The sequence below is a fragment of the Coffea arabica genome, chromosome 1c (assembly GCF_036785885.1).
Source record: "Coffea arabica cultivar ET-39 chromosome 1c, Coffea Arabica ET-39 HiFi, whole genome shotgun sequence".
Taxonomy (NCBI): domain Eukaryota; kingdom Viridiplantae; phylum Streptophyta; class Magnoliopsida; order Gentianales; family Rubiaceae; genus Coffea; species Coffea arabica.
This window is the reverse complement of record NC_092310.1, coordinates 39,687,746-39,702,221: the sequence shown is the minus strand read 5'-3', so window position 1 is coordinate 39,702,221 and position 14,476 is coordinate 39,687,746. Positions and strand designations below refer to the sequence as shown.

Sequence of the window (14,476 nt, the reverse complement as noted above, 5' to 3'; positions counted from 1 at the left end):
ATTGGAAATTTGGCTGCATCAGTTCTCCAATAATCCAATACATCAAATGATTCTTCTTCATTGGCCTTGCTTGGATATATCTTTTCCTCTAAATAAGAGTCCAACTCTATCTTGCTACAAGTGCTATCTTCTTCCTCGTCAAGGCTATAAAAATCATCCATGTAATTCTTCTTTGCTGTGAAAGAAGTGCTGCTGCCTGTCCCTGTAGTTTTTTCATTTTGTGAAGTTATATCCTGCTAACAACTCACTTCATAAGCCTTTACATATTCGATGAAAAGATCCTGAAGTGTTTTGTGAACACAATCTAACATATATGGTGCTAAATAGCTCTCATAAATCTTGCTAAAGATGGTCTTCAAATTTCTCATTTTAGACCTGGGATCTAAAACAAAAGCAACAGATAGCAAGATATTTGGCTCTTTTTCTAGCCAATATTTCTCAAATTTCACCAATATGTTCACTGCCATGCTTCCAAGAAATGGACTATCTTCTATAGAAGTTTCTCTTAATAACATGAACACATGGTAGATTTCACGAAGAAACACATTAGCTATGCAATATTTGCTGCCAGAGAAAATTTTTGTGACAGTGTAAACAATTTCTAGAAAACCATGAACAATCCGAGCTTTTTCCCAATCATCAGCCAATGGAGGATCCCTGAAGTTCAAATCACGAGTTTTCATGCGGTCATAAGCTCTCCTATAATGTAATGTAGATTCAAGCATTAAATATGTTGAGTTCCAGCTTGTACATATATCTAGAGATAACATTTTGCCTCTGGAAATACATTCCTGGTTAGCATAGTGTAGAAACTCAAGTTTTCTCTTTGCAGATCCTCTAGCATATTTCACGGCATTCCTAACCCTATGAATACAATCATTAATCTCATCCAATTCTTCTTGAACAATCAAATTAAGAACATGTCCCTAACAAGGAACTTGAATATTGCTCCTATTTACCAATAATGCACCTATAAATGAATAATGCTCTTGCAGGCATCTAGCAACAACATCATTAGTTGAAGCATTATCCATAGTTATGGTGCATATCCTATCAATATTCCACTCTAGCAAGCAATTAATAATTATATCAGATAGATTCTCCCCGGATGCCTTCATTAGAACCAAGACAAAATTGATAATTTTTTTATGCAATTTCCAATGATTATCTATGAAATGAGCAGTCAATGCCATGAAAGGAAGATCCATCTTAGATGTCCAAGTATCTGTTCTCAAACATACTCTTGGTTTGGATTGCAAAATAATCTCCTTCAATTTACTTTTTTCAAATTCATATATTTTCATGCAATCACTTTTCATTGTGTTTCTAGACACAAATTTAACCTTTGGATTAAGACCCAGAGCATACTTCTGAAGTGATTTATCTTCAACGAAATTGAATGGCAGCTCTCGATTAATTATAAGCTTTGTTAGATCTTTTCGACTACTCTCTTGATCAAATTTCCAAATAGAGTTATTAGCTCGATCTGAATTACCTTTGGGAAAACTAAAAAGTGTTTGCCTTTTTGACAATTGTCCACCCATGGCTCTTTTGTGGGCTACACATATGCCCCCAAATATATGTCGATGCAAATGAGTTGTTCCTCCTTTGCTGCGGCAGGAGAAAACTTTCTTGCAATAATTACAAGTACATTCCTCCTCCTTTGATGAAATCTTGGTGAAATGGGCCCAAACTTTGGACCTCACCTTCATTTTTCTTTTCCTCTTTTCACCTTTATTTGCTTCTTCTCCTTCAGGTTCTTGTTCGGCTGCAGTTTTTGTTGCTTCAACATCTGTGATTGTAATAACAATGTCTTCATTGTTTGCATCTGACATCTAATGCCAAAAAAAAGACATTGTTAAAGAGGTAAAGTATTTATCAAATTAAAGGATTCATAAAAGCTAGAGCTAAAGGGCAATTCCAGATAGTAAACCAAGATATATTAGACCATTACATGACCCAAAATTTGACATCCATAATTAAATCACAAAAAATAAAAAAATAAAAACCAAGGTGTAGTTTATAAGTGCCATAAAAATAATAAAAATAAAACTCTAAACAAAAAAAGGAAAAACACATTGGATCGGAGAGATAAAGGATTTGGAGACCAAAATTAAAAGTTACCTTGCCTCTGGTTTTGAAGACCGAGATTGAAAGTTGTAACTGGAGAATCCGAAGTGCGAGCCTACGAGGTGGTCAGTGGAGGCGCGAAGAGTTCGAAAATTGTTGGTCTTTGCCTCTTTGGTGAAGTGGCTGGTCATGAGAGAAATGAAATGTGACGGCCTCACCTCTCCCTAGGGCATATCCCAGGGTTTATTGGACCGTCTGCCCAACTCTCGCCAGGACTCACTCACTCATGTCTCTAGAAAATAACTTATATCCCTGGAAAATAAGTAACACCACAAGTTCAAACTTAATATATACATTGATGCTCAGATCCAGTTACAAGGTTTATACATACCCAAATACATTAACGTGTTTACAGTCCGAGTCCAATCAATCCTTGTCGAGTGCTAGCTTGAGTACCATTCAAAATTCAAAACTAGACTACTCTGTACAAGTCTCACGCCTTGCTCGTACCCCCTACTAAGAAAAACAAATTGAACGGGGTAAGCTATATGCTTAGTGAATAATTGGGGGTAAAAATGTAAAAGCACATTCAATTAAGCATAGAAATCCAAATATTTTACATCAATACAGAAATGTAACATCACAGTGGTAGGATACGGGTGGCTCCAAAGCCAGTTCAATTCCCCGAACTTGAACGCCTGTTGACACTTCGTCAACCAAAATACTCATAGACCGTAGACTCCACTTAACTTTCCCCGTTCACCTTATCAACCCCCGCTAGCCAGTCAACAGCACACAACAGCTCGAGCGAAACAAAATAATTTAGCTTTCATCAAAACTTTAACAAAGAACTAAATCCCAAGGTTAGCATGGAACTATCGTCGACCAAGGCCCGGCCGGCTCGAATAGTTCGTCTATCCTTGGAATCGGGCTGGAACCTAGCCCTGAGATATCCAATCTCTCAATAGATGGTATCTCTCAACAAGGTACACAACAAAGTACTTACTCCAACAGCACACAGCAAAAGAGGTTTAATTCAAGTCATGTAATCACCCCCATCAGCACACAGCAAAAGGGTGATACTCAACATAAGGTAGGTATTCTCACATATGAAATCAAAACAAAGGATGGCTTAGGTCGAGTGAGATAAAGTACACCTTCGCCTAAGTACCCATTTAACATATACAAAACACTTTAACAATTTCACATCAATAAACAACCCAATTACTCACTTGATAAAGTTTGGCACGAAAAACGATACAAGTCACCGAGCTTGACCGTCACCGTCAAAAGTCTCATAGTCTGTATAGACAGATTATATACACACATAAGTACCCATTTAACATATACAAAAAACTTTAACAATTTCACATCAATAAACAACCCAATTACTCACTTGATAAAGTTTGGCACGAAAAACGATACAAGTCACTGAGCTTGACCGTCACCGTCAAAAGTCTCATAGTCTGTATAGACAGATTATATACACACATAAGTGAAACGACCATACAATAGCAGTTTATAACTTAAACGATCGAGAACGGTCAAAAACGGTCAAAAATAATCAAAAAATGGTACAAAACGGGTTACACGATTTTAACCATAATTGGAGCTGTGGTTATCGGATCAAAATGTACTAGATAGTGTCTCGAAGCTTAGAAAAAAAGTTACAACTTTCATGAAGACACCTCAACCCAGTTTTCAGTGTATCCAAGTCAACTTTGCAAAATACAGAACTAGAACTCCAAAGGCAAATTTATATCTCTAGCGAAAATTTGGCAGCATGCCCCTTGTTTTTACCTAATTTCCAGCCATTTATGGCTTCAATATTTTCTTCAAATAGTCCCAAAGTCACACACAAAATAATCTCATTTCAATAGCCATTCCATAGGCTCAAACTCAAACAAGTATAAAATTAAACTAGGTACATGTCCGGAAATGAAATGGAAGGCATAAATCAAAAGACAGATTTGCCGTCACTTAGCGTAACGAGCACAACCGAAGCTACACTTATCGGATTGGGATGAAATTTATACCATTTCGAATCTAAGACAAAGGCCTACAACTTTAATGGAGACCACTCAGTCCAGTTTATAGTGTATCTAAGTCAAAATCTCAAATTATAGAACCAGAATCTCACATTCAGGCTAGTCAACCACACTATGCGTAAATGACAATAACTCAGGCTATCGAAGTCCAATCGAGACAATTCTAGGGGCTTTGGAAAGCTAAGACATAACACTACAACTTTCATGTTTTGGTCAAACACTAATTCAGTACACATCAGGGTGAACAGATGCGGTCAGATTGGTGAAATGTCAAAACTGTCCCTAAAGTTCTTCCTATGGCAGTCAGGGATATGTTTGTCTTTTCACATGGTACGGTGCTCAGATTGAGCTGAAATTTTACAGGTAACTATAAAATATCATTCTCTACAACTTTTATGTTTTATTCCAAGCCTAATTCGGCCTCCATCATGGTCGAACAGGACCAGACAGAACCAAGCAGTGAAGAGCTCTAATTCTGGAATTTAATGAATTTAAGGTGCAAACTTCATATTTCTAGCTTGAACCGCTACCTCAACCTCCTATCCAAGATTATATACACCATATACCACCTAAACAACAACAAATACAGTTAACCAACTCAACCCTAACTCAAGAACATGCACCATATCCATCCAAACCACTAAAATAACTACCATTTGGCACAAATATGCATTGTTATCCAACCTTAACCAAATTTAAGTAAAAGATAAGGAGAAGACAGCCATGTACCTGCCAAAAACTCCCTTGTAGGTGTGAAACCAAACACTTTCTTCCCAAACTTTTACCACACGCAACTACCTAAGCACTCAAATGAAGGTTTAATCGGTTTGGATTCATTGATTTTGCTCAAATGAAGGTGATTCAAGGTGAAACTTGGTGGTTGCTCACTTGGTTTCTTTTTCTCCTTTTCTCCTCTCTAAGTCACGGTTCTAATGTATAGAAATGGAGGCTAAAATGAAGCTTCAAGAAGGTTAAGAATATATTAATAAGCTTGGGTCAAAATTAAGTAGATTACCGCCAAATGTCGCCGTAGGATTCAATCTCAATTTTTTCTTTTCTTCCTTTTCTTTAGTCAACAAAGGTGGCTGGATTAAGGGATAATTTAGGGCTAATTAGTCAAGTAAAAACAAGGGAATTAAGATAATAAAGTGGTGGTCAAGTGGTGTAATCCATCGGTAGAGAACGGTACACGTCGGTTCAGCCCGATTTTCCTTAAATCGCATATACTAGGGTTTTAACTTATAATTCACTAACTTATTATTATCACCTCTAATCCCACACTTAATATCATCTAAAACTCATTTTTAATCACCAAATTTGACCCACACTTCGTATCGGATAGTCGCACTATGGATAGGCATAAACCCTAATTCACGCTAACTTAAAAAACGAAAAGTGAAACCCTACTTTCTAGGTTCATTTGCACTTATTGTGGGGTGATTGAGTAGTAAAGCTATTAAAAAGGAATAAACTCCAAATAAAAGGACATTTAAGAAAAATGTGAGGGATTTTACAATTCCCTTGATTCCAGTTAGGGTTTCGGGTAAAATATGAGAGATTTGAGAAAACCGAATAGTCACAAGTAAAACTAGGATTTTTTTATTAGAATTTAGGGTTTCTAGTCTTTAAAACAAAACAATGTCTTAAAATAAAAATAAACTAAAGGAAGCGTAATATTTTTTTTGAGACTAAACAACAATAGTATCCTAAAAGTTGGGGTATCACATGAAGGGTAACCAAACAAAGTGCTTCGGTCAATTCGGTGGTCTTGTCACTTGTGGAGCTTTGACTATTTGTTCCTTATGAGCTGTGAGTGTGACTATGAGTATGAAGACCAAGCTTTGGCCTTTGGGTTCTCTTCTCAAAGACTAAAGACTCTTCAGTGAAGACAATGAGACAAAATGATTTATTAGGCTCTAAAGACTCTTCAATGAATAGTCAGACTCTTCTTGAATGAATAGAAATTAGTCAATGAGACAAAAAGACTTTATTAATTGTACAGTTAGTTTTAATTACTAAATATTGTACAATATTTATAGAATTGATTAATTATATATAATATAATACTAAAACATAAATATTATGTATAATACCTATATATATAATTATATTACCAAAATATAAATATTATAAATTTTATCTATATTACATTATATATAGGGCCGAGCCTAGGGGTGTTAACGAATCGAATCGAGTTCGAATAGTAGGTTGATCGAGTTCGAGTTCGATAAAGTGTCTAAAGCTCGAGATCGAGCTCGAGATCGACGAATATCAATTTTACATGCTCGAATTTGATTCGTAAGAAAATCGTGAGGCTCGAGCTCGTACTCGAAATTGTTCGAATATGTATTCGAGCTCGAGTCTGCTATTCTTCGCAAGCAAAATTTGCTCTTTCATTCAGTCTTTTCATCTGTCATTTGCATTCGATAATTCAAGCATTCCCATAGAAATTTACAAAATCAAAAATTTCAAAATCCAAACTCATCCACATGATAAACTGGCTTGAGACAAACCAATTTTAAGTACCAATTTAAAGTCCAAAGCATCAATCAAATTGTCAACACTTTTCAGCCATTATGCCAACCAATATCCAAATTCATCTGTATTTTAACATCAAATCTAACATCCAAATTCAGAGATAAGTCACACAACCAACGTCCACCATGTCACACAAACAGGAAAAACAAAGCCAAAGTGTCAACATTCAAATAAAAAATGTGAAACAAATTTTGCAATTAAAGACAGTAGCATGCTGTCCATTCCACAATAATCTTTTCCAGCTTTTGCTTATGGATTCCAAATTTTCAACTCCAGGCCCTACATAAAATAAATAATTTAGGTAATTAAATAGTAGCGGTAAAATCTAAAATAAGATATTTGAAGAAGAATCGAAATATTAAATACAAACAATATACCTTTCCAATTATCACATTCATTTTATGGGAAGTAGAATCTCTTTTGCTGCCTTCACTTTCTACAAAATAATAATAATAATAATAATAATAAGTTAGAACATAACCATTTCACCACCATCTTATCATTGTACATCCCTATCAACATATATTTGATCTTACAAAAAATTGAGTACGCAATTATATATAGACCTCTAGATTTACGCCAGTTGCAAAATATACAAGTTACTGAATTGTTGGATGCCTCATTCTGTTGGAGACAAAGCTTCGGTGCAAGTTTTTTGCAGGGAACATATTTTCGATTTAAATACTTGGACCCTTACAGCATGTTACAAGTGTTTTAATACACATAATGATTATTAAAAAAAAGTCTTCTACTTACATAAATTGATAAATTACTTGTTAAATCTTCTTGAATCCTTCCAAGAAATTTATTCATGTTTCAAACACTATAATAAATAATTTTAGAAATTAATTCCAAATAAATATATTCATCCTTCAATCATTATAATTTAAATCATTGAAAACACCAAATTCTGAATTCAGCCATTGCAAATTCTTCCCACAACTTAATTAACATAATATTCAAATTAATTGTATGGTTGCAGCCACTGATCACCATCGATGAAAGAAATATTCAGAAAAGGTGTAGCTTGTGTATCATTGAGCTTTTGGGCATAAGGCACCCTTAGTCTTACAACCAACTACGTTTCGGTATTCTCAGCCCCAATAGACATCAAAGAAATACAGAAAGGAAGAGAAAAACTCAAGATCCAAGCTTCAAGAAATACCTGCTGCACGCCTGCACCTGCTTCAAGATCCAAGCTTCCGCTCGCCGCACGGCTGCACCGGCTGCACAATCCAAATGGGTTTGATTTGACAACAAATGGGTGGAGTTGGCAACAGCGAAATGAAACGGCTGGACTGCTAGAGTTAGCAACCCAAATGGGTTTGATTTGAAATTGGAATTAGGGATTGAGGTGAGGAATGAGGATTAAGGAATAGGGACTGAGCCACTGAGGTGAGGAAGCTCTCGATTCGTTGAAAGAAAGAAGATGGCGGACAAGAATTGAAGCTGCTTGACCTAATTAGAGTCTAATATGTGAATTTCTTTTTTTTTAGAATTATTTGGAAAGACAAGAAAACCCCTAATATATTTTGAATTTTAATAGGTAAAACATGTAATTAAGTTTACAACTATATATATTTAAGTAATTTTATAAATATAAAATTATATATATTTAAATATACCTTAAGCTCGAAAAGCTTGCGAGCTTGTCGAACATAACTTTTTAAGCTCGAATTCGATTTGTTGGAATATTCGAATAGTTCAAGATCGACTCGAGCTCGATTTGACCGAGCTCGAGCCGATCATTTGAACGAGCTGCTCGAGAACTATTCGCGAGCAGCTCGATTCGTTGACACCCCTAGCCGGGCCTATCGGGCTTGAGTCTAATAAAACCCAAGCTCAGCCCATAGGTAATGTGAGCCTAGTTTTGAGGTCCAAACTCAGCGGCTCACTAATATTGTAGGCTCATCGTGCTTTTTATCAAGCTGAACGGATCGGGTTCGAGCTGGCCCGGCCCTATTGACACTCCTAGTCGCGTTTTGCAATTTTTGTAATTTTTCTGCAAAATTTTTCAACTTTTCAAAATTTTGACTTTTACCCCAGATGCTCAAAATGCATCCTAAATCATCTTTTTGTCAAAATTATCAATATGCACACATGTAGAATGATCAAAACATGTATTTTACCCCTTTCTAACGAATCAAAAACAACTTTTACGCAAATAGAGGAATTGGATTCCTTGATCAAATTTCGCGTTTTTCACCTTATTTGGTCACTTTTGCTTCCATTTCCAATACCTACAAAATAAACAAAATAAAATAACATCAACACATATCAAAATGATAAAATCGCACTACATTGAAATAAAAACCAAATTATTGAGTTGCCTCCCAATAAACGCTCCTTTATAGTCATTAATTTGATTATTTCACCTCATTTTTCAAGGAGATTTTGTCAATGAATAATCCACAATTTTAGGATGTGATGGATCATTAAAAGGTGATTTAACAACAAAATACGCGTGTTCTAATGATGTGAGAGGTGGAAGTGGCTTACCTATCTTAAGTGCTTCATAGATATTAGCTTGAATGTGTGTCACTTAAGAACTCACCAAAGGAACATCCACTTGCGTTTCTTGGGTAACGACATCTTTAGAACCTATACTTTCAACACATTCTTCAAGAGGGGTGAAAAATGAATCATTGATACTCATCTACAAGAATATTATCTTATGAAATGGACATTTTTTCATTGAAACACACATTAGATGCATAATTTTCATCAAAATGCACTCCATTTTCACATGCAACATACTCACCATTCATGTTAGGGTCATTGTGCATATCATTAGAAGAAATAACTTCCCACAATACATGTAATTGATCTTGAATTCTACCAAAGTGAGAAGCTAATGCATCTAACCTTTCTTCAACCCTATCAAAATGGTCGGAGGTTGCATTAGTTAACTTTTCTATAGCGAATTCCCAAGACGGCTTAGAATCGTTAGCTAATGGTTCACTTTCTAATTTCTAAGGCAAAGATGCATTAGTTAACTTTATATTGCTAATTCCCAAGATGGTTTAGATTCAAATTGAACACATTTGGATTGATAATCATATAAATAAGGAGAAGTATTATATGCACATTGATTATCCCAACCATAAACATAAGATTGTCCCAATTAGAACTATTTTGACCAAAACAAGGATTGTAATGCCCAAATTTATCAAAATAATCTACATTTTATACTTGCCTATATGTATGAGTAGCATGATAATTTTCACACAAGTCATAAATCATATGATAAGAATTGAAAGCATTAGCATTTCTCTTTTGCTAATTTCATGCATAATGGTGTTCAATTGAACTTTTAACATTATAACATCAAATTTAACCTTTAAACATCTCAAACCATTATCAAATGACATACATTTGATAATTTATTGTTTACCTCTATGCTTAGAGCTTTGCATGTAGTAACCATTCGCTACCGAACTTCCACTTCTTATGCATTGTCCGCACATATTTTCTACTCTCCTTGAACCCCTAAACATGCTCCCAAAGTTGATCAAAAGCAAGTTTAGTCAAGAAGAATTAGTGACTTGATAAATACAAAACATACTAATAAAGACTCAACAAGACACTCGACACAACAAAAATAAGTAAAATAAGTAAAATGTCTAAACTAATAAAATAATTCTTAGCACCGATATTGACTAAATCTTTCCCGGTAACGGCGCAAAAAACTTGACAAGCGTGGGTATACATATATTAATTAGCTTATCCACAATCAAGTTTTACATTTATAAAATTCTAAATACCCCACATGCAATTTTTCGCAAGTATATGAGTCATTTATTGAGTATAAGGGTATTAAGTGTCAATCCCACAGGGAATATTATCAATTACTGATGTTTTTTAAATTTCTTTATTATTTAGACTATCACAGGTACAAGAAATTAAATCTACACTATAAAAGTAACAAAAATACAATAGAAAACTCCTAAAGTTATGGAATTCCTTACTACTCTTGCAAATGATATTACCGGTTAAGTGAATGCTATTATTTTGGTTAGTTATGGCATAATTTCCTAATGTATGTGAAATCTACTCTCGTAGTGAATCAACTATACTTGTAGTTAAGTCATACCTACTCTCGTGGTTACGAAATTAACTACAAACTTATTTTTTCTATGAAATTACATGAAATAAGTCACTAAAGGCACATAAGTGCACCTCTACTCTCGTGAGTGAACTCCCTAGGTTTATCACTTTCTTGAACTAGTGTTGAATTTTAATTCTCATTGCAAATTTAATCCCTTAACACTATCACAATTAATAGCCGTTTAATCATCATTAGAAAAGAAAAGTGATAAATAATTTACTCAAAATAATATCATCAAATAACCAAGTAAATATCATTAATAAGATATAGCAAGTTCATCTATAACTCTAGGTATAAACTTTAGAAACACATATTGAAACACAAATCCAAACCTTGCATATTAACCATACTTAAGAATCCAATGCAAAAGATAAAGAGTTGGAGAAGAGATAACCCTTGTCACATGAGTTTTAACCCCTCCTTCTTCATCTCCATCTTCATTCTAATCTAGCCAATACACAAGAGTAGATAACACACATAACTATCTAAATTATTCTATACTATACTGACCTAACTAATGAACTAAGGAAATTCTAATGAAGACTAATTTTTGGTGAGTTTCTCTAGCCTTCCAAAGTTGTAAAAATGGTCTCCAAAGGCTGCTATTTATAGAGGATTCAAGAGCCAAATGAGTTGTTTCTAATTGCCATTTTTTACTTTTGAAACTCCCATGAGTTGTTTCTTCAGCTTTCCACACTCTTCTTGGTCAGATACAACCGAAATTACTTGCTGGAATTGAGCTGGAAAGTTGTGTAAACAAAGAACAAGTTGCAGAGCAAGTTACAGTTGAAAATGATGAATATGCAACCTCGAAAACGCCACCTTAGTTCGTGTATTGTATCCCACGTATTGCCTTTTGCAGGTTGCTCAATTCTGAACAGATTTTATCCTTGCTCTATTTTTTTATCCAATTTCAACTGATATTCTCTTGATGATAGAGGTTGAACTAACACTTGTACAGAACATGAAAGTTGTAACACTTTGAGTTAGCTTTCCAATGTATCAAGAATCATCAAATTTGGAGCTCTGTGAACCAAGAAATGATCAAAATACTCTTGACTAGTTAGAACTGTAACGCCCCCACTTCTCCCTAAGGCGAACCAAAGGGTATCCGCGGAACGCCTGCCCAACTCTCGCCAAGACTCAAGCAATTTCCGTCCAATTTTAATACAATACTAGACGTTACGATTAAATATCATAAATACAATCAGTGCGTAAGCATTCAAGCTTATCAATATTCAACATCTGCCCAATCATTACATCGGGACCTCGAAATACATCAATATTCAAAATATACATCAATCACAAGTCTAGCCCCAAAGTGCAATGGAAACCCTAAAACAAGAGTACGCCAAGAGGGGGTTTCTCCAACATTTCTCCAAGTCCAATCCTGTTAAGGAAAACAAATCTACAGGGTGAACAAAACGCTCGTGAGGCCAAGAATACACATGCAAGCACGTTGTTCAGGTAACAAGCCAAACTAACAGTTCAAGTGATACATTACAAGTAATTCATAAAACCAATGAAATGTAAACAGAAACAATTCAAGGATATGGTAGCTCTCAGGAGCTAAGTTCTACTTGCTTTGCCAGTTCATTCGTATATCTTCCCGCGATGACTCTCCGTCAACCGGGTTGATATTTCCAAACCGTAGATCACCACTTACTTCTCATCCGTCCACCCTACACCGCTTCGGGCCCGCACGACATTTATAAAGCTATACTCCATGAGTATGCCAAGCAAGATCTCTCAAATAGATCAAACTTATCATGTGATTCTCATGGCTCCCCAAGGTTCCCGACCAAGCCCATGCCGGCTCGAGTCCCAAGGTCAGCCTATGAGTTTGGGTGTCCCCCATGTATCATGTAAGTGTCAATGAGATTCACTCCAACGACGTATGCAGCCATAGCATACCATGTCATGTCATAAAGCATTCGACAGGTCTAAGTAGGTATTTCAAGTCATGTAAACCAGGTAAATCATGTTAAGTAAGAGTCATTTGTTTCAAATGAGAACGAGTGCGATAAAGTATACACCCGACTCCATATTTTTCAAAACCAAGGAGGCTAAGCAGGTAATTCGACAATCCAAGCATAAATCAAGTCCATAGAATTCATGTAGACACACATTTGACACTCACCAAGTTATGCGGGCAAGTAGATTCAACCGAGAGTTCAAACTTCCACCGTAGGATCCTCTTAAAGGTCCTTGTGCGTGCCTGAACAACGAATAGTAGACCATTACTACAGGTCCCCAAGTTGTGAGAAAGATTGAACACGAGTAGGGTTTGGAAATATTTTGAGAATTTCATTTGAGTTTGTCTTTGAAGTTGGATTCGCAAAAGGGTACAAGATTCGAGTAAAATCGGATTATGATTCTTGAAATCATTGGACGGAAGCAAGTACGAGTAAAAAGATTGCAAAACAAACGATCGAAATAGGAAGGAGGCGGGCCACGTCACAATCCGGCCGGATTCTTGGCCGAGTTGGAGGCAGTGGCTAGCCTCCATTTTTTTTTTCAAATCCCATCACCAATCCAGCCGCTAATCCGACCAAAAACTGGCCAGATTCAAGGCCGGATTCTGGTAGAATAGTTCCCGCGCAGATTTCTTTTGAAAGTTCCAAAGTTTTAGATTTTTGGTGCAATTTTTGAAAAATCATAACTTATTTTCTACGAGTCAAAAATTGGTAAATTTGGTACCATTGGAAACGTCTTCCAAAGTACTAAAATTTCCTAGAAAATATCTTTCCATGAATTTAAGTGGAAGGCACTCAAATTTTGGCTCAAATTTGGTAACTTGAGTTACCAAGGTAGTTTTAAGTTGGTTTTTGGCCAACTTTGGAAATTCGGAAAAATTCACTCGATTTGAACTAGCCTTTGAAATTTTAAAATCTATTAGAGTTGCAATCCAAGAGTATAACAAAATAAGCAGAATGATAACTGGAGTTTTGAGCACCGAGATATGGTGACCCAAAGTTACCAAAATTTCCTTGATAAACAAGGGTTTTTCAGCTTAAATCATGAACTTTGGAAGTTTGATTGAACATTGAAACGGCTTTGGAATAGCACCAAAATTGGTATGGACATACTAACATATGAGGGTTACTCCTCTACCAAATTTCATGAATAAATATGCATGGGAAGTTGGTGAACTAAATCACCAAAGTTTCAAAGTTTCCAAGGCAATTTGCCTTGTAAGTTCCGTTTTGCCGTTTTCAAAACGTTTAACCTAGAGGGTACCTCAACCATGGTCCATTTACATAGAAAAGGTCTAAGGGCATCCCAAAACAACATTTGTGGGTGATTAACACCAAGAAATTCAATTAACAAGTCTACACCAAGCCTTGCATCAATTCTGTCCAAAAGTAAGGGTTTTCAAGAGCAGGGCAAGTTCCATATTTTGATCACAACTCACTCAATTTAACTCCGAATTGAGCATGGTTTATGGAGTTAGAAAATATATCCATAGAGCTGTAATTTCACAAAAGAAATTGTTTTGAAATTCAGCACACAACTAGCTCGAATTCGAGCCTCAAGTCGCAGCTTTAGCATTGCATTCCAGGAAAACAGAGAAACAGAACAGCCAACTTTAAATGGTTGGTTCGGCTCACACACATGGAACCAGAATGTGTATTTTATACCATTGGAAAGTTGGGAATGTCTAGTTTCAAATGCCTCTAACGGCACTCAATTTTGACATCGGAGCATAGAG

General features: G+C 35.7%; 1 protein-coding gene across 1 annotated transcript; it reads right to left on the bottom strand.

Moving 5' to 3' along the window:
• Window positions 1–236: 236 nt before the first annotated feature.
• Window positions 237–1,835, bottom strand: LOC113739450 (zinc finger BED domain-containing protein RICESLEEPER 2-like). The gene is made up of 2 exons (XM_027266669.2): window positions 1,707–1,835; window positions 237–926 (listed from the first exon to the last, which is right to left on the bottom strand). Exons 1-2 carry the CDS (start codon window positions 1,833–1,835, stop codon window positions 237–239), a joined length of 819 nt encoding a protein of 272 aa, XP_027122470.2.
• Between the last annotated feature and the right edge of the window lie 12,641 nt (window positions 1,836–14,476).

Coding starts and splice junctions, on each gene's coding strand:
- LOC113739450 (XM_027266669.2), bottom strand. CDS start 1,835: ATGTCAGATGCAAACAATGAAGACATTGTTATTACAATCACAGATGTT. Junction 927..1,706: donor AGAGGAAAAGAAAAATGAAG/GTGAGGTCCAAA, acceptor GTTCCTTGTTAG/GGACATGTTCTTAATTTGAT.